This window comes from Xiphias gladius, chromosome 9 (assembly GCF_016859285.1).
Source record: "Xiphias gladius isolate SHS-SW01 ecotype Sanya breed wild chromosome 9, ASM1685928v1, whole genome shotgun sequence".
Taxonomy (NCBI): Eukaryota; Metazoa; Chordata; class Actinopteri; order Istiophoriformes; family Xiphiidae; genus Xiphias; species Xiphias gladius.
In genome coordinates this window covers 14,137,227-14,164,179 of record NC_053408.1, presented here as the reverse complement: position 1 = coordinate 14,164,179, position 26,953 = coordinate 14,137,227, and the positions used below count along the sequence as shown (strand labels likewise).

General features: G+C 39.4%; 2 protein-coding genes across 3 annotated transcripts; both read right to left on the bottom strand.

The window, feature by feature from the left end:
- Positions 1-726: 726 nt before the first annotated feature.
- kctd5b (potassium channel tetramerization domain containing 5b) lies at positions 727-18,103 on the bottom strand. Of its 2 annotated transcripts, XM_040135826.1 has the most exons (7): positions 17,663-18,103; positions 10,279-10,387; positions 9,729-9,820; positions 9,508-9,603; positions 9,209-9,313; positions 6,575-6,700; positions 727-3,932 (listed from the first exon to the last, which is right to left on the bottom strand). In XM_040135826.1, exons 1-7 carry the CDS (start codon positions 17,882-17,884, stop codon positions 3,903-3,905), a joined length of 780 nt encoding a protein of 259 aa, XP_039991760.1. In that variant the 5' UTR covers positions 17,885-18,103; the 3' UTR covers positions 727-3,902. The 2 variants fall into 2 exon arrangements, with proteins under 2 accessions (XP_039991760.1, XP_039991761.1); XM_040135827.1 differs by lacking the exon at positions 9,209-9,313 and having other exon boundaries at positions 17,663-18,095.
- Positions 18,104-18,840: 737 nt separating this feature from the next.
- pdpk1b (3-phosphoinositide dependent protein kinase 1b) lies at positions 18,841-26,837 on the bottom strand. Its single transcript, XM_040135828.1, has 14 exons — positions 26,473-26,837; positions 24,082-24,372; positions 23,825-23,867; positions 23,567-23,704; positions 23,284-23,428; positions 23,061-23,158; positions 22,875-22,950; positions 22,684-22,752; positions 22,310-22,406; positions 21,966-22,139; positions 21,560-21,777; positions 21,261-21,318; positions 20,815-20,967; positions 18,841-20,673 (listed from the first exon to the last, which is right to left on the bottom strand). Exons 1-14 carry the CDS (start codon positions 26,494-26,496, stop codon positions 20,560-20,562), a joined length of 1,698 nt encoding a protein of 565 aa, XP_039991762.1. The 5' UTR covers positions 26,497-26,837; the 3' UTR covers positions 18,841-20,559.
- Between the last annotated feature and the right edge of the window lie 116 nt (positions 26,838-26,953).

The window sequence follows — 26,953 nt, the reverse complement described above, 5'->3', positions numbered from 1 at the left end:
CATGCGCCACTTGGCTGTCTATGTTACCCGTTCGGAAAATAGAACAAGCAAAAGTCACATTTTAGAAATATACAAGGGGCACGTTATGTTTATTATTTGATTATCTACTGTCCTTTTTTTTTTTTTTGTAAAGCTATGTGAAATAAAAAATTGTATTTCACACATCAGGAAGGCGCGATATGTCCTATTCGGGGAAAAAAGCACAGACGGATTTCTATCTTCTCTTATATAACATCTTTGCCCACACTAAAGACCGTTAACCTAAACGATAGCGTTTGACAAATCAAATAACCTTTAGAGCACAATTATAAAAAACAAAAGTGAGACTGATCTGACACGAGATTTCTGACAGTAAGACACATATTTTCGAACTTTGTTTTATAGCCCCACATGAAAAAAAAAAACGAACTAAAAAGAAAAATCGTCTTCATTGAAACAGGCAATTACCCAGGCAACTATGCCACAGCAACGAGTTTTGAGAAATTGACACAAGAGGTCGCTATTCGTCAAAAATTAATATTTGTTGTCACGACTATTTATTGCTTGTCTCTACAGGTGTATACACACTTATGTGTGATGTACGGCTGATACAATTACTGTTGACCATAAAAAAATCTAATGCTATATTCACTATTGTGTATAAAAACATTAAGAAATTAAAATGAATACCAAATACAACACTGAAAAATAAATATACACACAGATTTGAATGACATTTTTATTGTGTTTACCTTATGCAAGACCATATTGATCTATCCCCTTAACCTCATACTTAGTTTGTACATTTTTAACATTGCATAAGATCATACAGAAGTGATGTATGTAGTGATATGAGAACCTTATTCATCGATGTAACTGTTAGATTGAGGAAAAATGACACATTCATTCCCTCGGATTACAAGTGTGATCATCTTCAATCATGCATTACAGTGGTCTGTGGTTTATAACTTGAATGCAAAAAAATCTGGGCACTTAAAAGCATTAAGCTACAAATTTGATAAGTTTTTCCATCACATGAAATGATTATCAATGCCAAATGCTCATCCGGACAACCTGTTTGTGAAGGGCTTTAACGGTAATGTAGCTGCGAAAGAACAGGGGTTAAACACCCCTTTGTCAAAATGAGGTTAAAACTGAACCAATCAAATCAAACACAAAACACTTTAAATCTCATTGCAGAAAAAAAAAACTCAAAAGAAGACCCAGATAAACCTTAGCGCTGAACCAACACAGGTAAAGTTTCATCCTATTAAAAGTGAGCAACTCTGCCAACAGAGAGGGCAGAAAGCAAGATTGTCTGCAACGCTCAAGCATAGGCTTTCAGAAATGGATGGAGTATCTGTGAACATCTGTGAGTATCAGTTCATGTGGAGTGGGGAGCGCTAGTTACGCCCTGGTGCTTTCACGCAAGTCAGATGTATGTTAACGTGTGTGAGAGAGTGCAAGACAGTACATAATTGGAAGGCTTCAAAATACTATAGCAAATGTAAACATAGCCTAGCTCTGGCAGGAAATCCAGTCTACTTTGATTGAACCTCTTTGCAGATCTCAAATTTTGCACTTTAAAAGCCCTTGTGTGTGTGTGTGTGTGTGTGTGTGTGTGTGTGTGTGTGTGTGTGTCAAAAGCATCATCAAAAACATGCATCCACACTTGTTTCCCCAACGATATAAAAATTGTTTTAGTCAAGTTTATACGTGTACATGTGAGTAAATGGAGATTTGTGTGTCGTTAACAAGTATATGTACAAAGTGTGCCAGCATTAAGAAAAGTTTACTGATCCCTGACACTAAAAACAATGTGTACAATACACATAAGACATTGGATTTTGGTCATTGGGAAAAAGGCAACACTAAATTATTATTTGTGAATGAAATATCCAACCTATCAAAAACCACACATCAAACCTGAAAACAACTTTCTATAAAAAAAGTGTTCTAAAATGCAGTATTTACATCAACAACATTACAGGTTGTAAGCAATGTGCACAGTGTTTCTTTTTTCCACTGTAGTGCTTGTAATGCTGTGTACGAAATCTACACAATTCAAAATGCTCAGAAGAATCTATCACACTGCAGGAAAAAATACATTTGTTTTTAAATGTAACAGTCAACTTCATAGCCAGCCAAGTATAGCTTTGTTATTGGTTATCAAAACATGTTCCAGGCATGTTGTCAGTGAAAGACACCGTATTCAGCATCAACTGTTTCAACCCTAACTCAGAAATCTCTAGTCCTGTACAAACAATGCAAAACAGAAGTTAACATTGTCATTCTAATTTTTGAAGATCCAGTATAAACAACTTCCATTCGAAGTTGTGTTTTCTATACAGTGTACAAAACGTGCAGTTTTTCTTAAGAGTTAAATATTAATATTGAATTTGGATTATTTACATCAAAACAAAATCCTCTGGATATGAACAGAAAGTCCTTCACCACTGCCTTCAATCAGTTCCAGTCCCCAAACGTCAAACACAACAATTATTTCCCCTTAAAAAGGATCTGAAACAAAATGTTCCCTCAAACATACAAAATAAACAACTTAAGGAAAACTCAGAAGTCAGTAGGGGGGAGAAAAAAAAAAAAAAAAAAGCCATTGTCTCAAGGATGTTTTTCCTGACAGGAAACAGGACATCATTGGAAGACATTGACGTTTAAAAAATATTATCAATATAAAATTGAATTCATTTTTGAAACACCTTTGATTTTTTTTTTGTAGTTAGCTTTAGATTTATGAACATGAGGTCTCAAACTAAACTACAAGGTCAGAAAAATGTTTGAGATTAAACTTGATATAAAGCTGCACTTTACAACATTTAGAGAGCAAATTTTTAGTTCTTTAAACTACTAAAATTCCACGTTTGCAGAAGCTCTAGAAATATTAATTTGAAATATTTTAAATTAACGTGTGTGGTTAAATGTGTCTCCAATACTAAAAAGTTCCGTCCTTATAATACAGGTAAGTGGACTTTCTGAAAATTTAATAATTACTTATTATTATACTTATAATTATATCAGTGGGTAATTGGATTACTAAGATTTCAAGATAGAGTACATGGTGCCACAAGAAGCTACAGTAGCAACACATTTACTTCTCAAGCCAAGAAAGTGAATCTTGCACAAAAATAGGACCTTCTTCTCTTCTTTACAGATCTTTTGCTCATCACCAATAAAAGCCCTGTAGGATATCAATTACCTAATGCCCCTTAACCTACACAGTCAAATCATAGTGAGGTTTTTGTTCCTTTTTTGACCACGAAAAGTAATTGAAAAAATATTTTAAATGAAAGTAAAATGCCACCTCATCTATATCTGACAAAATGTGTGATGTATAGTTGGGATCCTCATGATCACAAATCTCAGTGTAACGGTTTGAAATCTTTGGAAAAACATCGATTTGTTTTTTGGGTGAATTTCACATTTAATAGCCTAACTCTTTAACATGCGCTAAATAAATGCACAATTCCCTTCTTAACATCGTTAAACAATGATTTTGAGTTGATAGTTTTGAGTTATAAAGACCATACTGATCCCTTACCAGACCCTTGAGTTTGAGGATATAGTTAATTCAATCGGTGACCCTGAGTGAATCATTGGCCTTATATGATGACGGCCATATTTTCTAGCATAAAACATTTGTAGATTGCAATTCCTTACTTTCAATTCGAAAAGAAAAAAACTTGCCGCTAATTCAAAAGGTCCAGTTTAAACGTACAGGCACAAATTGTCAGTAAACAGACTTATTAACATCAAGAAATAAAAAAAAAAAATGGAGAGGGGAAAAAACAAAAAACAACAACAAAATAAATGCACACCCCCTTTAAATCTCCATTGTGCCAAACGTTCTTCCACAAAGATGATATGTTTGCATCATAACACCTGGAGCTCATAATACTAAGTCCTCTTCACATCCGCGAACCCCTTTCCTGAAGAATCTGCAGAGATAAAAGCATGATATAATGAACGAAAGCACAACGTACAACATGCTCTGAAAGTCATTCAGTGCTAAATCTCTACAGCCCCCCGTATTTCTCTAGTCAAAGTCACTTTGTATAGGTTTTTTGTTTTTTTTACTGAAGCAATTATTCACGCCACATACTCTCTTCCAGCCAGAAGCATTCATACATTTACTCTAAGTGCTGGCTAAATGAAACGCGCTGAATAGGGAGCAGAGAAAGGGACATGCTTGCACAAGTGAAGAAAATAAAAGCTGTGCTAGAAACTATGTACTATGTTGCTGTTGAGCAAATTCTGGGTGAGCTCATGCAAAGTAGGAAACCTTGATGCTGGAAAGACATGTTGCTGAAGCTAACCACAGTCCCCTGAATGACGAAGGGCAAAAGTCAAACTGAAAGCCTTAATCAAGGCAACAGCAGTGGAATTAAATTATAATGTAAAATAGTATTGGTTCAGAGCAGACCCCCCCCCCCCCAAAGTTACCAAAACACTCGTTACTGCATGCTGTCAATTTAAAAAGCATAGCATTTTTTTTTTTTCAACTGCCAACTGGTTGTTCATTGGACTTCTGGTGCACCTGTTCTCTCTTTTGGGACTTTGTGGCGATCACAAAAGAGATAATCTTGTCTAAACTACGCTGTGCGAGCATTTACTGGGATTTAACACTGTAGGTTCAATGTGACATTCATGCACTGACTACTATTTATAAATTATGCTCCCCATCTTTCCTTTCTCGACCTACTGAATAATTATAGTGCGCTAATAGTTTGATCGGTTGAATTTCTTTAAAACACCAAATGAAAAAAGGAAAATGTTTTGTCTAAATGCCTCATAAAGCATACAACTCTGTTGAGGAAGTAAACTAGAGATCACACTGAGCTCTACCAATTATGGAAGTTTATCATTTGTAAAAGCTATAAAGCTACACAGGGGTTACTGCATCACTTATCAGTGCTGTCCAAGCAAAACTACAACTACTACTTTTGACAATGAAATGGACAGAGGGAGTAGAGTACCCCCCTCTTTCAATGTCATTGAATGAAGGACAATGGTCAAACTGCAGCAGCTGATGATTCAGCATGCCCTCCATTAACCAAGGCTGTGAGCATGACAATAATTACAAGGGTCTTATTTACACTACTGAAACAAATCAAGTTTGTCGCATCTGGTTTCAAAGAGATCTTCATCTGCAAAAAAGTATTTGGCCGTTCTTAGCAGGAACCATCTGGCTTTTCATCTAGCTTTGGCCTGCAGACTCTGAAGGCCAAAGCTGATTTCCAACCCGAATTCTGTCACTTTAACTCTGGTATAAGTATCTGATGTTTTTCCAGTAGTGTAAAATGCATCTAGGAGGCATCAGAAGGGAAGAGGAGGACAAACTCAGGAGTTGCGGTGGAGGCACTACGAGCAGTTGAGCGCTCACCAGTGAGTCATAAGTGCTCAACCCTAATCAGAGTCATTCATTTCATAATCTGTCTCTTCGTCCTCGCTCTGAGCAACATGCAGCATGCAGACGGCACAGAAGAAGACAAGAAAGGCATGTTGTAAAACAATGGAAATGAATGGAGGAGTAACACGTAGGAGGAGAACAAGGAGAAAAATAAAACTAATGGGTCATGTTCAGAGGGGATTAACATTAACAACAACATTCAGTGTGTCTCTATGTAGAACTCAAAGACACAAAACACAAGAAAACACACGCACATGTTATCCAAGGACAGCTTTCTAATGTGCTCAATTCACTTGTTACAAACACCTGCAAATCCAGCCATTTACACAAATAAATAACATGCTTGCTATACAAAAGGACTAAGAATTTTAGATTTTCATTCTTTGTGTACTGTACAAAAGTCCGTCATATTCAACGACTGAGTTTGGACACTAACAACAAAGTCTCTGCTCTTTCTCTACATTTGCTTGAAAGACGCACTGGTACCGTTTCATTTTCATATTAAAATAAACGGCAGCATGAACATAGGTTGAACGTGTGCTTCTTCATGTGTAGCTGCCTTCAAGGAGTGGGGCCCCCCAAGGGGACAAGCTAGTGGGAGCCTGAATTCCTCAGGGCGTGCCTCCTGCTTTGCTCCCAAAGCCCTTGAGAAAATGACAGACCTTGCTCCACTAATCTGCAGACCTGGGCTCTCTTAATACCCCTAGCACAGATTACACTGTTTGGAGTTTTTTTTAATTTGAGGTCAAATGTAACATGACATAGTTCTAAACACCGGGTTAATTCACTTAGAAACACCTTTTTGTGATCCTATTAATGACATCAAAATGAAATTGTTCTCTTCATACCCAAATCTAATAAGAAGAGCATTGTTTGACAATTAATATTAATATCAGCTTTGCTTTAATTTATACATCTTATCTTCCTCTTTTACTCTTTTTTAATCACTTGTGGTACAGGTGATACAAAAAAGGTTAAAGTCTAGTTTTTAACTGAAGCACTGAATATTCACAATGTTCTCATTCATAGAGGTTTCTCATCAATAAACTAAAGGTGCCCTCAGTCCCCTGGTGGCAAGTTCATAAATGAAGTGCATTTAAAACATCCAGCACAAGCAATCATTCACAGATGTTTGCTATGGATGGCCTCTCCACACGCACACACACTTACCTTAGCCTTCTCACTGGGCTCACTGTTTGTCCCATATGATTGATTGTGCAGCTCCTTGGAGACTACACACAGGAACTCGGCTTGGTCTTCGTTTCCGTAGTTGTAAGAGGAGCCTATGCTGACCAGCTATGGAGAGACACGAGAGCAGAGCACATGGGAAGATTTAGCCTTAGACTGATGAAGTAGAGGCAAAAACTGGGTTACTCATGGTGGGAAAACACAGGTAGGGAGACGTTACAAGTAATGTGAAACAGGTTGACGACCAAACAAGGAGCATAGAGAGTCTACATGTTCCTGCAGCTTATCTTTCTCAATATAATACAAATAGCAGTTTGGACAAATGTGTCACAAATTAGACTTAGCTCAAAACAGTTCATACAGTTCAATTTAAGTATTGTCTGTATAAATCTCACTTTGAAGTTTGTTTTTAGGATTCATTATCTTGCATTTTTTGCTGTAATTAGATAGATAGCAATGTCCCATGACGTAAAATGTGGATCAGGGTGGGAATGAAACATGACAAAGATTCTTGGTCCGATTTAAGCCCAGGATGTCATGGTTGCACAATTACATGGTACACTGCGACCACTAGGCCAACAGGGAGCCCCACTTGAACAATTTAATCCAGAATACTAAAATGAGATATGTTAAAACAAATTCAAGAGTTAATGGCTGAATTAAAATTTGCTTGACTATTTGTCAGCCCATTTATAAAGAATGCAATTCAAAAACAGTATTTTCAGGACCTGCAAATATGGAAATCCAAATTAAAAACACTCATTAAAGATTATTAATTAGACAACTCTTTGAGTTGTCTAATTAATAACACAGAAGTTAAAATAATCAGTGGTCCACAAAAATAAGGTAATCATAATGAAAGAAAGAGCACAAAGACACTGTGGAAAGAAAACATGATCAGCAAATAGTCACTGACAGAATACAAGTGCAGGGACCACAGGAAGCAAACATGCTGGTTGAAAATCAATGGGAACTGGTGGATTTTACCTGATAGGACCAGGCTTGTTTAAAGTGAAGAAGTAAAACTGAAGCTTTGAAAACTACAGTATCTCCTACAAACCAAATAAAAAGGAGCAAACCACAAAGTAGCTCACTCCCATTCATCATTTCAGTTCCATTTTTAGTCTGTGACTTCACATTTGACTGTTAGTAGTACCGTGATGCAGACGGCAAATGTAGGATTTTCTCAAATGCTTCCACTGTCAAATAATTTGAGATCAATAATATCAGCATGGTATTCATGGAGCTGCATTCTTAAATATGCTTTGTGTCATCGTATTTTTTTTATGTACATCTATAAATGGCATCTTCAAATACATCTTAAAAATAATCACGGTAACTTCTACTCTTCCTGTTCCCAGTCACATCAGTCTGATAATAAAAAGACACAGAGGACACAAGAGGGCAAATGAAGGGATGAGACCAATCAGATCTTTATAATCAAACTGCATGCACACCTTGAAAAACGTAAGAAAAAAAAAAAAAAACAGCCATTCCTGTTCCTGAATAACTGCTTTTACTGCCAAATGTTACGTGTGCGCATACTCCAGGCTACATGAATACCCTCAGTACCCAGGTGTGCATGTTCAGACACGCATCACCTCATTAGCCACTGCTGCCAGAGACTTGTTGTTGTTAAGTGATCTCTCTTACAGTAGGCATCAACACAGCAAAAAAAAAAAAAAAAAAGACCAAATAATCTCAACTAGCTACCATAGATTCCACTTGTCACATTGCTAAAGACTCAACACACACCAGATCCTACAACTTTAAGCGTAAAATACTCCTAAACTACAAACTCTCTATATTTATGGAGACTTAAAGAAGCCAGTAGGTCATTAAACTTCATCTTCCCAAAAGACCCTCCTGGGCTGATGACCGTGCTTTAGGCTTTGCATAAGGAGTGTTTCTAGGGAGTTTCCCCATCTGACCTGTGTAAGGAGATTAGCGAGATTTCAGCTCTGACGGGAGATCCAATGATCCCGCGTCTCAGACAGATTCATTCACACATCCAATAAACACTCCCTACACCAAAACCTGTGTTTTCTCATTAGAAAAATTAGCCTTTGGAAGTTTCAGCTGAAAACAAACTCTCACGTAAACTTGGACTTTTGACTGCTAATGTTTTAATCTAGCTCACTTACAAGGTACATTACCTGCTTGGAAGATAAAACATTTTTTTCCAAAAGTTTCACCCCTAAACATCCAGCACTATATGACAGCACAGCCCCCAAAACAGCCAAGTGGCTACATCAAAGCAGAACACAGAAAGCTGTTGACAAGCTTACACACACTGTGAATGTGGGATGAAAAAAAAATAAATAAAAATTTTATATATATATATATATATATATATATATATATATATATATATATAAAAATATAAAAAAAAAATAAAAATAAAATCACAGACAAGACAAAAGTTGTCATATTGTTTTAGCCTCAGTGGTGAGCAAGCAGTACAAATGAACCAAAAAGAATAGACTTAAAAAAAAAAAGAAAAAAAGACCAACAGCTAAGTGTCTACTTGGGACAAACAATGGCCAACGGGGTGTGTATGGACAACATGGGGACCATGCAGTGACCAGCCCGTGGACAGAAATTTGTGGGACACACCTCTCCGCTGTTGTTTGGCAAAGCAGACTCCTCTCCCTTCACCTCCCTTGACACAATCAGCAGAAACTCTGACTGGTGGGCCCGCCCGTAACCTATACTGACAAGCTGCAACAACCAATCAGAGCACAGAAGGGTTGCCCGGATCATGTATGCGGACATTGAGAAAGATGCGATTTGCTGTTTGGCTTTCCAATATTGAGAATTGGACTCACTGGGTCAATGTGAGCATAGCGGGGGGGGGGGGGGGTGAAGCACATGAAAGGAGGATTGCTGCTGTGACGTTGCAGGAAGAGATTTACCTGTTCAAACTTCCAACCGTCGGACATGGTAGACACCATCTGTGTCAGCTCCTCCTCCTGGCACTGCAGCACCCGATACACATGCTTCACTGGAACCTGAGAGGAAAGAGGAACACATGAGAAATTGGTTGGAAAGGGAGAAATAACAATTCACCAATAAATGGAACAGAAATGTCACATTCATAGAGGAAGCTATCTGAACTTTGAAGAACTTCATATACCTGTGAGGTTTTGCAGTCGCGTTCCCTGATCTTGTCCTTGATGAGCTTTATTAATGATGTGATGTTGTAGAATTCAGCTTCTTCTAACACACCTTCAAACGGTGAAAAAGAAACAATTCAGCTTTTTAAGCCGGCATATCCTGCTACTACTACTACTACTAAAGATTTAGGCTATAAACAAATGGCATCTACTTTATGGTTTTGGAGAAATGCTACTAGACAAAATGAATTTAAATCTATATTCATCTGAAAAAAAAAAACCAAACAAACAAACTAATTATTTATACTGTACTTGTGTTCTGTTAAAACTGAAATGTAGATGGACACACAGGCATGAATTGTTAAAAATAGCCCAAATTCTTTTCTGTTATTTCCTTGCAATCGTGGCCATCGCTGTTGTTTAGTAGGTAAAGCATTACGTGTTACAACAATCACTCAACAATAAACATTGAAAACAAATGTTAATGAGTTTTTCAATGCATTTAATGTGCTATTGCCAACTGTATTTTGATTTGGAAAATATTTCTTAAATTTTCCGCCGAGACATTACCTTCCTCTGCCAAGTCCCTGTTGAGCACCAGTTTGCCATGCCTCAAGTAGTTAAGCACTGGCCCAAAGTATGTAGGGTCTCTGTCTATGAGATAGGCCCCAGTTTCATCCTGAAAAGCAAAAAGAAAGAGGCTGAGATTAATAGAAAAACACTGTATTCACTGTCAGTTTTCGTTTAAAGAACAGTCCAACATTCATTACCCACACTTACAGAACACTAACATCAATTTTAATTCTGTGATCCAGGGGAGTGTATGGAAACACAGTGAAAAAGGGGTGTCAATCTTCTTGTCTGACCGTTGGTTAGAATTTCAGACAATTCTTTTAAAATGAGAATCAATGAGCTGGTGCATACCTTAATCTACCATATCGTAATTTGGGGGAGAAACCCAACACTGTGCATCAGTGAATAAAACTCAAGGGATGAGAATTACGGTGTCCTGTGCTGACAATCTCTACAGGACTTGAGAAGACATGTGCGCACACAGCCGCACACACACACAACAGCTCTGGGATATCACTTCACTGTTCCCCCAGGCCTTGGGTTTGATCCTGATTCCTTCACAACCACTGGGTATTCCCCTATTTCTGTAAGTACTGTGATTAGACCGTCTTTGCCTCACGGGGGAAGAAGAGGCTAAAACAATTAGAGCAGAACAGAAAAGATTTGGAACAGCAGGCTGAATCCACCAAGGGGACCAGAAGAAAGCACCTTGACTTATAACCAACAGTTAGCCTAATCTGGTCTGTTACATAGTTGGCCTCAAACACACTATGAAAGTCAGTTTGAGCAGCTGTCTAACTACTGCAGCTGACACCAGTTTACTACTAAAAGTTGTTTAATATGATGTAACATTTAGTGAGTCAAACATGCATGACAACATGTATGACATTTAGAGAAATACTCAGTGCAGAGGAAAGACCTTGACCAAATTTTGCGCTAATCCCCTAATGCTACAGGCTGTTTGCCTTGTCATCAGTTGACTATATGGCTTGGAGTCCAATCCTGGCAAATTAGCAGCATTGATGGTTGGTGCAACCTCTGACATTATTTACCCAAAAACACAGCAATACTCTCAAACACTCCAGGCCATGACCAAAAGTCTTCCCTGACAAACACATCTACATAGCTCCTGTTCACAAGTCCAGAGATGGATTAAACTCAAAACCCATTAATCTTTCCAGTAATGAGAAATGGTCCCACTGCATTTTCTTTTGTAATGAATCTCTGAACCCCCTTAGCTGGTTGACCTCCTTTCCAAGGCAAAAATATCCGACCGGAGCCCAGTGGAGGTCTATTCTGGTCTCATTGCCCTGTGTCAGTTCCTTACATTTTCATAGTCACTGAAGTTTAGGCAGAAGTGCAGGTGGGCCTCCATGGGGGAAACAGACAAGGCAAAAACTGCTGAACAACTCACCACATTCAAACCCCACTGAACTTGGTGGTCGATTTTGACCTTCTTAACCTTCTACTTTTGGGGCCAAAAGTAGAAGGTTAAGCTTCTACTTTTGGCCCCTGTCTATTATTCTCTGCATAGCAAAAGGCACCATGCACTAATTGTTAATATTTCTTTTTACCACATGGCCACCACATTACCACTGGTAATTCTTTTATCAAAATCGCTACCCAAAGATGCGTTAAAAATGGCTACATAGTTTTGCATACAACTGCTATGCTCCATCACCGTGGAGATAAAATAGATATTACAAATTTTCTGTACAAAAGTCACGATGGCAGTTTATTGAGTGTTACTTAAAACATGTGATGAGCCCATCAAGGTATTTATTAAACCAAGAACTTTACAATATTTCCAGTTCCTAACCTTTTTCTTTCTTTCCCCCCTTTGGAAGCTAAAAACAGTTTCATTTGTTATCAACTTGTAATAGTACTGGGGAGGATAGAAACAAAAGGGGCTAAATAGAATTATGTTGACAAAACATGAACTGGAGTGAACTGGAGAGCAAGACAAGCTTCTTCATACTATGGATTTGATAGACATGTTTGCCCGATGAGCATCAGCCATTTTTCCTTTTCTTCCCTGTCAAATCTATGTCAATCTTGCCAGCACCAGAGCACTATTGTTTCTTTATTGTTCCCAAATGTATCAGATCCGTAAACCCTTTTCACAGCAGGCACATTGACTTGTCATAGCAGGAAAAGCACTGGTAACAGTAACAACATTAGCAATGGCGCCATTCCCGTAATTAAAAATATTATTGGTTACACCTGTGTTTGACCATTTAAAAGCTCTATTTATCTTTAGTTTCAATAGTTTCACTCCACACACATTTTTTCCCCTGGTCATGTGTATCCTTACTGCAATGGCTCTGTGAGAGGACAGTTTGGGAACCACTGCTATATCAAAAACTTGGTGAGGCCCAGGCAGAAAAATATCTCCATTTGTGCTTCAAGAGGGGAAATCATTTTAAATAATTCAGTTTCTAAGTTTGATAGGATTTTTCGCAAATACCTTTTCAAATTGACTATATTAGGGGGAAATTGAAATTGGGAATTAAAATGTTAAAACCTATATTTTGGGGACGCACCAGAAGCCCAGTGATTAAGGCACATACCACAACTGCCACGTTCCCAGTTAGATTCAAGACCTTTGTTGCATGTCGCACATACCCCTCTCTCTCCCTCAATTCCCCTCTGACTCCACACTATCCACTTTCCAACAAAGGCAAGAAATGCAAACAAACAAACAAAAAAAAGCCCCAACCAGCAACAGGTCGTGTAAGTTTTTCTGTGGATTTTTTTCTGTGTCTGGATCGCTATGAGACAATGTATGTGCCCTTGTCTCAGAAGACATTTAATAACAGCTGAATTCCAGTTAGCACTTGGGTTTCAGGGTTCCTGGTATTGTGCGTACAATGTAGCACTGGGACACTTGAATAACACATTTATTGTTAATGTTATTAGTAACACGTATGCTCATCCTACTACAATAATATAATACGTCAAAGTGTTGGCGGTGAGGTCAACTGCGCTAAAAAAAACTATTTTAAACTGCCACAAAAAAATCTCACTGACCAAACACACAAAGCTATCGTCTGTGTACTCTACACTTCTGTAAACTTTCTGCTTCCTGACCGGCTTTGCTGACAAGCCTGTAGCTGGTTCTCTGGGTGCACATGTATCTATGGGGAACTTGGGGTGACCGTTCCCCAGGTCAGAGAAAGATGATTATGGAGACTCTGATGTGGACGCATGTACACAAAGGGGACAGTGTTTTTAATTAAAAACAAAAAGGCTGTGTCTCTGGGGGCCCAGGCTGGGGAGCACTGAGCAACAGAGGGGTGGGGACAATGAGGGAATAGGAGGAGGGCTGCTGCTGGGATGTACTCTAGATAGTGAGGAAAGGATTTGCAAACTGAAAAATTAGAATTAAAAAGCTTCAAGTGCAACCTGAGAAAGTTCACCATTTCTGTGTAACACTATGATGACGCACAAAACAAACTCATCATCTATGAATATTATGGTTGCAAAGAGTAACAGGTTTACCTTGAAGGTTAAAAGCAACAAACTATTTTGACAAACTCTAAATCCTCAAATTATGGATTTTTATAAATTAAAAAAAAAAAAATGATAGACCTACATGGGACAAAGCCAAACCAAACAGACCAAATGATGGCAAAAAATACATTGACAAGTGTCAACACCACCTACAATAACCACCAGAAATAGGTCAGCCAAGTGTAGGTCAAGCATGCTACATGGTGCTTTGTGGTTTGGCCGTGCAAAAATATTCAAAATGCAAAGCCTTCCATACACACGGTCACAAGGACCAAGTTAAATCAGGCCTAATCATGACTTAATTCAAACTGAAAATAAGTAAAAATCTAGGCAAACAAAAGCCAATTAGGAGGATGGCCGTCACAACAGAGGGAAGTGTAGTGTATTAATGTTATCATTCTTCTCCTAGGCACAATACATATTCTCCCACAGGAAATACCCCGGTGACCCACCCTTCAAGCACATGATGTCCACTAAGGCTTTCTGCAGACACATTAACACTGACAGTCAATATTTAATTCAACAAAATTGACAAGTCACTGCATGCTTGCTTCCGATTACAACAATGGATGTACACCAGAACTTTGCGTGGAACCATTCAACACTGAGATATTTGCCGCAAAACTTTATATTGTCTCTCTTATAATAGGACAGATGGTTAAAAGTAATTATCAAACTACACCAAGACATGATGCAAAAACAATTACCACTATCACGTGACGGCATTCCGATTTGCTCAGGCCAAGAATAAAAAGAATGAAAGCATTATCAAGTGCAGCTTGGCCTTCACTGCAGCCGAGCTGGAGCACAAGCCCCCTGCAGAAACAGCGCTTAAATGTGTTGCAGTAGATCCACTAAGTCACATGACTTTAGCTACTTAGTCAAGTGGAAGTCTGATCCATGTAGAGTGGGAGCCAGGAGTCTCTCTGGAGTACAAGCAGTAATGGCATAGTCAAAGAGGCCTTCATCTTTTAAATAATACAGACATCACATCAGGGCTATATTATGTGAAACTATCTCCTATTTCAAAAATATTTAACACATGAACGCATGTTTGACCTTTCACCAAGGCTGGGAGGAACTTCTCGTCTTTCTGCAAGGCAACACCATCAGTGCATTTTGCAGAACAATATATCACCGCAAAGTGTTTCAGGTACTAAATGAACAGCTCCCTTTAAAAGTCCCCTAAAAGCTTTGCTGTCATGATGAAAAGCAGTTAAGTAGCTCCAAGGCTAAGCTGGCAAGCCGGGAAATCAGTGCAACCTGGAGCTTTCTCTAGGCAGAAGGAGAAATGTGAATTGCAATAGAAAAAGAAGCTAGAGGTGAAAGATAGGTCTCATTGATGACTGAGATTTGTAGTGCAGTAGAACATTCAAGATGGCAACATTTTAATTTATTGCAAGGCAATAAATTTTAGGTGCCTGGCTTTAGTGAATAAACTTGCTTTAGAATGATAAAGGCTTGAGTCGCACCTAATTTGCCAATAGCACTCTGCAGTGCCCTGTTGAGCACTTCCTGCCAGAAGACAGAGCAGTAGGAGACGATATCACCGTTAAATATTTACGTTGCCTCTCACAGTCTGCTCAGGCATGACATACAACCTGAATCTGGCACTAAATGCGGCCATATTTCTCTCACACATGCTGCACAGAGAACTTGTTCGGGCAGCAAATGGATATGAATATGAAAAGAATAAGATGTTGAAGGAACAAGAATCCTTTGTGATGGGGTGCTTGAAAAATTGATGCAGCTCTCAGCTAGAAAGCTGGTTCTCTACTTGAGTGGCCCTGAGCTGAGTAGTTTGAGAGCAGGAGTCTGCCAAAGGGACTGATGCCCTTTGATGTGCATTTCGTAGCTCCTTCACTCAACAATTGACAATTTTGAGGGCAATGCCAGCTTATGACCTTTCAGCATGAAAAGGTCATAAGTCACTCAAACCTTACAAACATACTCACAACAATATCACTAACATGACAGCAATCAGTGACATTTTTCCAATTCTGGGATGACCAATTAAAAAAGACGACCTATAAGCTTTTAGGGCTGTGCACGTGACAGCACTTCCTCCACTTTCTCCCTGGTCTACCCCAATGTGCAAAAGAGGCTCCAGTCAACAACATGAATAATGCAGTTCTCCTCAAGAGTCCTGCTGAAGCACGTCAGCCTGCGTGACTGAGAGCTGAACCACTCATTTCCTTGGCTTGGAAACACAATACTGCATTCGCCCAAAAACAGAGCTCCTCACTGATCTGTCATTCTGCTGGGCTTCCTATTCGCACACAGCGGTGTGTGATGCAAAAAACAAAAAACAAAAAAACAAAACACAGCTTTCTTGGCTCAGTTGCAAATAAGACAAAATCAAGTAAACGCATACAGTTTGAGACACAGTGGCAAGAGATAATTTCTAATAATAATCTTTCCTTTACTGGGAGCTATCTTAAACCAGACTGTCTGCAGGAGAAAGGTACAGCAATGGCTTGAGAGTGTGATACATACTTAAGGCAAGGGATTGAGATGGACTGATCCGTTGCTCATGGGAGGATAAACTGACAAAAAAGCAAGCTGATTATTTAGAGATTAAGATATTTGCATGAAAATACGAGATGAGCCTTGGTTTCAGCTTAGCATAAAGGGGGGCAGGGGTGAAGATTAAAACGTGCAAACAGATGAAAACAATGAATAATGGGACAGTAAAATGAAAAACAGAGCACATCACACTATGCATACAGACACTGGTAAATTGTTTTTGACAATACTGCAGGCCTTAAAGAAAGCACACTGCCGTTAAAAGTGGCAGATGGACAAACAGAAGCTTGGATCTGGAGCATTGAGGCCAGTCAGGGAGATGAGTGACTTCATCCCCCAGCTCTCAGCTGTCAGCAGCACCTCACCCCACTTGGCAATGACTTATGCACTCATTAGGGGAGCCTCACCACCAGCACAGAGGCTGATTACTGCAGCGCAAACACAGCCAAGAAACTGCTTAACCTCAGGAGAGGCAGGGAAAAACACGAATTGAGCGAGCAATAAAGTCTTATAGATGTAGGTTGTTTGGTTGGTTAATTACAGGACTAACGCTTGTAGCCACTGCGTTCAGTGGAAAGGCCAAAAAAAGAGCTATAGGTGGTAAGTGTATCAAACAGCATATGATTTAAAATTAAAATCTGTTTGATTTTTTGGTTATTGGAATATTATTCTACAGCCAAATTCAAGTTAAAGCTGTTACAATTTTCTTGACTGTTAAAGCCGAGTGAAATAACCCACCGAAAGTTTATATTCAATTTTACATCGTTTACCGTCATACTCAGAACTGTCAACATGTCAATACTATCCAGAAAGAGAAAATTTTGTTCGCTGTCACTATTTGACACCTCGACCACTGCAACGCAATGTATCGGCTTTAGACGGGGAAAGTTTCCAACTACTGCGGCGACTTGCTATTCACACACAAAAAAAAGATGTGAAAACGCTGCACTTATTTTTCAAAGAGTTGACACCTTTAACGACACATATAGGTAACCGCAAGACATGGCCTCTTATATTATTGAGACACATCACGAACGAGCTCCACACACAGGCTAGCAGCGAGATCGTATGTCATGTGGTGACTGTCGGAATCTAGCTAGCTTAGCGAGCTAATGCTAGCTAGCCACAGAAAACGATTCAGCGCTGAGTTTTTGAATAAACACTATTTTTCACAAAGCTGATTATCTGACTAAGCAAGCTGGTAAGCCCAGCCATGAACCACTCTAACTTGTAAAAAAATCGGGTAAACAATTAAAAGCTATTTTAGTGGAAAATAAAATGTAGTTAACTAAGTACGCTACTAACTATAAGTGCTAACTAGCGGGACTAGCTTAGCATTTACCTTGTCTGAGTCGAGCTCGGGGTCAGCTTGGCTCAGTCTGTACAGAAATGATTTTGGATCTCGACACAGCGTCTGTCTCGTTGTTAAAAAATACGTGCCCCCGACGTTTAGTCGAATCCACTTCGATGCCCCGACACCGGATGAAATGTTTCTCTCCGCCGAAGAATGGGCCAAACATCTCCGGTGAACGGAGCCGCTCGTCTCGGAGCTGTTCTCTGCCATCCCTCTCCTCGTCTCCTCCGCCCTTGCCTCGGCTCTGTCTGTGCGGCTGACAGGAAATATCTAAGCTGCAGCCACTAACTTGGAGTCCACGATTCATGCAAAGCAGGCTGCCAGCCCCTCGGCCACTCCTACTAACCCACTCCACCGGCACTGACAGACACTTGCATAAATTATTCCAGAGGAAAGAGGTCCTTCCCAGATTGATCTACTGACGCTTCAGTATGGAGCAATGATCTTTTGCCCCTGAGTGCCTGGAAATGTCATCAAAGTAACATTTTATGAGCTAGTGCGATAAACACCCTATTCATGTGATTGGTGCATAGGATTTCATGATTTACATAAAAAAAGGGCTTATAAAGTATTCAAGACCAACCAGGATATTTTTTTCCTCCTGTGGTCTTTGCATTTAGTGAGTATTAAAGTAATTTTCACGACACACAAACACTGATAACGGGCCGGTACTTTATTTACATGCTGCAAAAATGTGAGATGCCATTGCCACTGAATGCTGCTGCTTTTACTGTGTCATGACTGTGGTTTTTAACAGAAGACAGGACACATGGCTTTATTTGTATGCCTAAATCCCTACATGCTTTAATTACTGGACTACCAAGCATTAAGTGGAAAATTCATCATTCAACATCTACTGACCTAGCGCACAAATAATCAGAGAGAGAATGAACAGATTCATTAAATTATCAGAATATGATTAAATCACTGAGCAAATAGAAAATGTATGATATAGTAAGAAAAAAGCTGTAAAATATTATAGTTTACAATAATTATTCACATTCAAAGGCTTTACATCTCAATACATACACAACATGGCCCCTGAACATGACTTCAATCCAAATATGATTCATATATTAGAATTTAAATAACACAGAATGAACTAGAGGCTAAACAATAGCCATCAAATAACCTTATACAAGAATAAAAATACAAAAACTGTATCCTAATATCATTGCATTACTTGCTTCAGATTTTAATAATACATCATCTGTACATCACAGTTCTAGTCAGTTACAAGCCAGGTAGAGTATTCCATACACAATGTAACCGACTGCCATCGACTTGATTCAAACAATTTTTCTAACTAGAGGAAAACACTTCTCTAGTGCTTTCTCAACTTTATAGACAGATACAGCAATTTCATCGGTTATTTGGATCAGATAGATATCCTTTAACTGACATCCAACCACATCGAGCCCTGGGCCCCAGGGCCAGAGGGTCCTATTCACCTATACTCCAGTCACACACTGCACACACAGACTCAGCTGAAGGAAGAGGACCTTTGGAAAGGACCTTAAGGTAATATGTCAAAAATTAAAAGCATTATGATAATACATATTGCTAAAACAAGAGCACAAGTTAAATCAATCGCTTTAATTTCTATTGGGCCAAACGTCAGAATGGAAAAAAAAAAAAAAAAAAAAAAAAAAAAAAAAACAAAACCAGAAAGACGGGCTAATGAGCCCGATGAGGCAGGTCTGCCATCTTGTCCAGGGACAACAGCTTTTCTGCGATTGCTTCCGAGAATGATAGTATGTGTATGTATCTCTGTTGATGAAAGTTTTCTGTTCAGCACAGGGTGGTCAGCACATAAGATTTTGTTTTCAATAGGACGTACTGAAGATGAGCCGACTTTCCCACCGAAAAAGAAATTGAAGAATTCACACCACAAAGAAATAGCCAGTGAATGGTACAGAACAGCCAAATCATCCAATAATATTCGCTATGGTTGCCAATGCAGTCAAAAATACCCACCTTTAAACTTGAATAAACTATAACTCCAGTGCCCTAGGAGAGAGAAGCGGACAAGGCTGAGCTACAAAACTGGCCATGCAGGAAAGATAAGCAAGTTATGATTAGGAAGTACAAGCTAGTGGCATGTTTACCCGCCCCCTGTTAGCAATACATCCTCAGTAACGGCAATTGAAGGCTCACACTTATACAGAGACTGATTCAGACCCATGTCTCACTGCAGACCGGCACTCTGCTTGGTTACATAGAGACCTTAACTGGACTGCAATAAGCAAGTACCAAGAGACTAAAAAAACAACTCAAATACCTTGGGAACATTTGGGCTCTGACAAAAATATATATAGGATTTGAGTTTGGTAAACGTGTGAGACTGAATCAGCTTACAGTATCAGTTACAACTATGGAGTATATGCACTAAAAGTGGGGCCTGACTACAGCTTGCACGTACAATGTAGGATTAGGATATGGTTTAATTAAGATATCGGGATAGGCTCTGGTTCACAAAAGCTAGATTTTGTGTTATGGTATCATTGAAGCAGGAAACCAGTCCTTGCATTTGAGATAGTCCTAGCGGTACCCAAGCTTGTGTCACTCTACAGGACAGGCTTGCCCTTCTTATTCCCCCTGCAGAATGTACAAAAAGCAGATGTGCATGGTGGCAGTCTTATCATCCATACATGGAAAAATGCAATAGAAGCCTCACAGAGAGCACAAAGAACAAGCAAAGCAACCCTGAATCCAAAGTTGTATTTTTCCCATGGTTCTACTCAGGAAAACAAACAAGGTCTAGATGCCAGCGTCTCTAAGAGTTTGTTTACACTGCGGTGATGAAGGGCACTAAAGAGGGTGTTACTCTGCTCAGTGATTGGCCTCAGAGCTAAAGAGGAGTGGCCACAGGAGGAACTGTACTCCTATAGGCCAGGGTTTTGGTGCCTTTGATAGATCTTTCTCCACACTTCCTGGATCTTCTTGCACCATCTGTCAGCATTTCCGCTGGGGTCCATCAAATAGTATGTTCGGTTAGGCTGCAAACACCACAGGGAAGGAAGAAAAATACTTAAAAAGTGAACTAAATTTGAGAAGAGATTCTTAGCAGTGGGCAAGTATCAACATGTTACTGGAGGAAAATGTGCTGGACAGACATCAGAATTAAATAGTAAATTTACCGTGTGAACAAAGAAGGTTTTGAAGTTCTTGGCCTCAGGGCGTAGCTCTAGGGACCAAGGAATCTCCCCTTTCAGGACCTTGTTGACAGGATCCACGTAGTACAGGTGTGGTCCTTCAGTGAGAAGCAGCTGTCGTCTTCGAGCAAACAGACCCTGCGATGGAATGCCACATGGCTCAAGACATTGGTTCACCAACAGAGGGGGCTGTTATGCCAAAGAGACTTTCTACACCACAGCAGGGAATTCCCCCTTTACTTCATATATGCTAGTAGGCCGAGCAATGCCATGGGAAGTGACTTCACTGATGCTGAGCCAACTATTACTGGAAAACACACAGCTACCTATAAAAAAGGTTTAACTTGGAAGGTTTTAAGCTTTTAAATATATAATAAATATACAATAATGTAATATAGAGGTTTCAAATATGCAGGCTTGAATTCACACACCTTTCGTTTATCAACTGGGCCCATTTTCAGGATCAGGTTATTCTCCACAAACTGGTGCCTGTGTAAATAAACAAAATCATATTACTGACACCCTCTCCCTTTCACTCAATGTATGTATTTATAGCTACACAAATGCTTTACTACAAAAAACATTATAATTTAACTTCGTTCCATATTTATAGGACATGAGGTAAATGTTAATCCAAACACAATTCAGATTCAAATAAAAAATAATGAAGAGCACTCTAATACACACATCAACAGGGTTACATTGTTGAAACACATAGAGAGGGGTTTACCAGGGGTTTCCAGTGGTCTGTTTATCTAGCAATAGCTGCTTCTCCTCTTCAGTGAACTGCAGGTCCAGCTCAAAGGAGTTGTTGTCCAGATCATGGATATACTGCTCGATGTTGCTGCTGGACCTCTGTGGGGGCGTGGATTCATGTGGCGACAGGGAGTGTGATGAGCTGGACTGGGCCACTTGCATGTTGCTGAACTGGCTCAGGAGATCATCATACTGAGGTTGGAAATGAGACAAGTGAAAAATGGTACAGTGAGGTTTAGCGGTAGATTTGTGTTTGTTCAAGGTTTGGGGGGTTCTATAACTTTGAACAAGGTATCACACCTCTGTCTTCCCAAGAATAAGCAAACATTGGCCAGAAAATAAACAGATCTGGATTGTTACAGAGTCATAAAATATTTTACGTTTCCATAGCAGTCCTCATCATCCTCAGACATGGCTGGCAGATAGGGGGTGAGCTTGGGGGGTGTCTGTAGGTGTAGGTCACTCCAGGAGATGGTATCAAAGAAAGGGTGCTGCCTCAAAGGGTCATACCCTCCAATCTCTTCACACCCAATCCGCTTGGAAGGATCCAGTGACTGAGGGAAAAACAAATAGATATGATCTGTTTTCATTCAGCAGAAAAGCACTTCTCTGTATATAACCAACACCAACACAGATAGCTAATATACCAAATTAATATCCCCAAAGATATCAGTAACATTTCATTGTATCTTAAATATTTGGATTATAGTACTTAATAACTCACCAAAAGCTGTTTGACAAGATCCTTGGCTTTGGGGAAGAATTTCTCTGGGAATTCATACTCCAGCTTGATTATCTTCTGGAATATTAGGTACTCATTTCTACAATATATGAAACACAAGAGGAACATAAGAAAAAAAAAAAGAAAAAAAGAAAAAAAAGGGAGACTGAAGGGAAGTGTGCCTCAAGTGAAATACTGTTTGCTAGATTATTATTGGGGCGATGTTATTCTCACGTCTAGCATTTGTTGCACTTGAATTAATCCTACACAATTAACTTTAACGGGAAAAATAGCAATACAACATTATCAGCCATTACTAAAGCATGAATTAGTGAAAATTAACTGAGCTGTGACAGCGTCATCCCCTTGGTACTTACCCAGCTCTGAACGGTGGTAAACCAGCCACCAGCTGATAGATAATACATCCCAAAGCCCAGAGGTCAGAGCTAAGAGAAAAAAAAGATGGAGAAATAAAATTACAGATGTGATGCTATCTTTATCTGACAAACATAAAAACAGAACAGTGATTAGCAAGTGTATGAGTTGTATGATGGCCAAACCTCGTTACCTCTTGCAGGCTGATTTCTCTGTTAGCAGCTCTGGGGACACATACTGTGCTGTTCCAACAAAGGAGTTTGCTCTTGCTGCCAAACAATACAAATAAATTATATTAATACATGAATATGTTTATACTGCTCACTGAAAGTAACCTACCAAATTCATGACTAAAATAAAATCAGGAATGTGGTTATACCTTGTTTACTGTCTGATGATAACTGTTTTGCTGTCCCAAAATCTGTTATCTGGACGTGCATCTCTTCACTCAGAAGAATATTCTCTGGTTTCAGATCTCTGAAAGGAACAAGTTATAAGTTGTGGGGAAAACAAACGCCTGACATTTTTTGAGGAATTATATAAAGGAAAACAGCAAAAAGAACAGAAATACCATTACAGCTAAAACAAACAGAAAGTCTTACCTGTGTATTATCCCCTTATTGTGTAAGTATTCTAGAGCACAAACTATTTCAGCTGAGTAGAATCTAGTACAGGTCTCATCAAATGAACCAATTTTGCGAATGTATTTCAAGAGCTCTCCATTCTTGGCGTAGCTGAGACCAAAATCTAAGAATAGCTAGTTAAGGATCACTGTGATTACAAGAAATCAATTGTTAAAAACTCCCATCTGAGGTTGGGGGGGGGGGGGGGTCAAAAACAACTGGTTAGTTATTAATTTATAACATTGTACTCGTTAAAGGATACACAACTTCTCATCATCTTGAAATGTGAAGTAGAGCTTGACGAAGAATGGGTGATCTAGATTTGACATCAAATCCCTTTCTCTTTTCACGTACTGGGCTTTGTTCTCCTTCATAATATGGCGCTTCTCTAAAATCTTAACTGGAGGAGAGAAAAGAAAATTTCAGGATGTAATAGTAAAAATACACCCAGTAATTTTTTCATCTTGATAATACAATGTAATTCAATGCATTCTCCAAAAGCTGTGGCATTATTACTTACTTGCATATTCTTTCCCTGTTACCTGCTCTCTTGCCAGGACAACCTTAGAATAAAAGAATAGAAAAAAACATAACATGGCATGTTACTATCTTGACAGACTTAGGAGATAATCTAGTAACTCTTAAGGCCTTTTTTGTCATTTCTCCTACATTGAACTAAGAATGACTCATCCAAGTACATTAATCAAAAGAATTCTAGCATGCAGCAACATCTACCCAAGTATAATACAGGAACTAAGTGGAATGCAAGTTACATACCGTTGAGAAGGAGCCCTCTCCCAGTATCTTGCCAAATCTGAAGTCCTCTGGCTTCTTCTTGCGTGGCTGAGGGGTCTGGACAGCCGGCTGCGTGCGGAGGTCTGAGACCTGGCTGCTGGCAGACGCTCCTACAGCACGGGCCTCCGAGGCTGAGCCCTCCATGCTGGGACAGTGGCTACTGCTTGCGCCTGGGATAGCAAGTGGCGAGCAGGAGTCAGGGTGGTTTCTTACCATTGATGGATGCGAGCAGGAACAGATGACAACACTGGGCTGAATGGGCACAACATCATACTGAAACGAGAGAAAGGATTGAGAATATATAAGTCAAGGCAATACAGTTTTAGTTCTTGTTATTTGTGTCCATACATGGTTTAAATAGTCTAACATTACTTAGAAATATGGAATTTGAGAAATATGGGGGACTGTGCATCCTAGTCTACAACTGTCAAAACACACCTTTTAATGCACTCAAAAACTACTACTGAAAATACATGATTGATCCCTTCACTGTCACTAGCAATCTATTTGCTGGCAAGTTTAGACCGACCTTATGTAGCAACCATATGAATGCTAGGAATAAATATCAGAATATAACAATAACAACAACAGTGAGAATGGCTAACAATGTCAATTTGTTTAAAGAATATCTGTTTGTGGAAAATGACACGTTTTGATGTTTAGCACTTTGCACTGTCATTTGAACTGGGATTTTAAGTATTTTAATTCTGTGAAATTTAGCAATTGCTTGGTTATAGTCCATAATAATTCATACTTTCTGAAACAGGGAAAGAAATGACCCAATAGTGATGGGAAATAAACAGCAAATAGTGATATATTAAAACAGCCCATATTATTATGTACAATTTAAGGCATTTTCTGGTGCAGTAGACTGTATATAGTTTACTGCAAACAAGCGATAACCCAATCTATTCCAGAAAATGTGTGAATAACTCCAGAAGATATGGGATCTGGACCATATAGAGTAGACCCACTTTCCAAGGTCGCCACTTTTGATATTTACTACAGCTAACACTCTTGGTAGGATATCATGACTTAAATAAATAATTTCAAGTGAGACCACTTGAGGAGCAAAGTCTAAAATTGATAAGGACATGCAATGACTATTGAAGAAGCCACTTCTGAGCCTGGTGGTCCCACCCTCCAGTGTTAAAGTTGTAAAAACTATGTAAAAGTTACTGCTTTCATGTGACAGGTGTACTACCTACCACGACTGCACTGAACTCATCAAATCTGTATGTAAATGATCAAACTGACATGGCAGCTAACGCAAACAAACCCACCAAATGATTGTTGAAGACTCAGAGATAACATACAGCGACAGGCTGTGCTTTCCAGTAAACAGTTTGGTGCTTCTACCAACGTTAGTTATTTTTAACTTGCTGAACTACTGCAACAGTCAGTGGTGATGTTGTTCAGCTTACAACTCAGTTAACGTTAGTTAGTTTAGTTGGCCTAGCTTCTTCTCATTCAAAACCAAGGTGTGGCCATTTAGCTGCCTTATCCGGACTTTACTGTATGGTTGACAACTGGCCATATAACTATCTATTGATCCATTACTATTGGTCAAAGATGTAATTGTTGATAGAAGACAGCAGCTAACGTTAACCTAACCCTGAGTACTCGGGCAACAACAGGCCTGTGCGAACTTTCTTTGCTAACTAACGCCTGCTAGCAGGCTAACGTTAGCTCCTGCTGCCTTGTCAAATAATGCCGGCCATCGCTGACAGCGAGTTATAAACTTAACGCTAACAGCCAGGCAATTAGCTAACGTTAGCAAGCCAGGTAACAGATAAGTAACTTCAAAACATGATGTTGTTTTCACGTAACGTTACTTAGTCATGTTCATAGTTAGTACGCTGACATGAATGTCAAAATTTGAAAGTTAATGGGTTGACAGTCGGAATACACAACGTTCACCTTAAAATGCTATCTTCTAACTAAAGGTGGAACGAAATAAAGCTAATGTTAGCTTGTTAGCAAGCAGCAGCATCGTTCGAAAGCGCGAACCCGTATAGCTAACGTTAGCCAACAGATTCTGACCACGGGAAATGGTTCTACATCCCATAAAACGAACACCAAGCGAAGGTAAATGCTAAATCAGCACCGAATATTTACAAAGAGCTTTAATCACGAAACAAGCCATGTGTTGGACAACCCCGATTAACATAGCAAACATTAGGTGTTGTGTTAGCCAACATTAGCGAGCTAACGTTGCTAGCTAGTGAGTCGTAACGTTAAACGATCTTTTGCGGCTAGCACCGCTCTTCAGAAGAAGGCCCGACCTAACTATTTGTTGTCAAACAGCCCTCGCACTATACATTTTGAGCACCGGCTTCGAACGGTTATTCACGTTACAGTTGCAACACTTACCAGCTGACTTGTAGCTCTTGCCATGGGAGTTTTCCTCGAGTATTTATTTGGAATAAAATAATTAGAGAAGCTCCAGTAATGGCTGCCTCTGCGCCTTCATTTTCGAGCTGTGACGTCGTTCCACAACAATGTTAACGCAGGACAGCAGAGGAGAGTCCCGCTGTGTTCGTCCGCCCCCCTCGCCACATTTACAACCGACTGAACTTCATCTACTGATAGGGATGGAGTCAAACGGCAGCAGTTGTTGATGTTCAAATGCCACAGTAGACGTGGCCTAAAAACTGTTTTTGCGCCAGTCTGTTTTAGATTTACTGATAATGCATTGCAGAGATTTATCTGCAGGTCTTTTATGCCGTTTTAACTCAACTTTAGTGTAGAAGCAGCCCGAAGTCACATACCCCACAAGTTTGGTTTGACTGATCATCTCTTTATCCATTCAACCATGTGTATCCAACTGCGACAACCCTGTACCCCGATATGG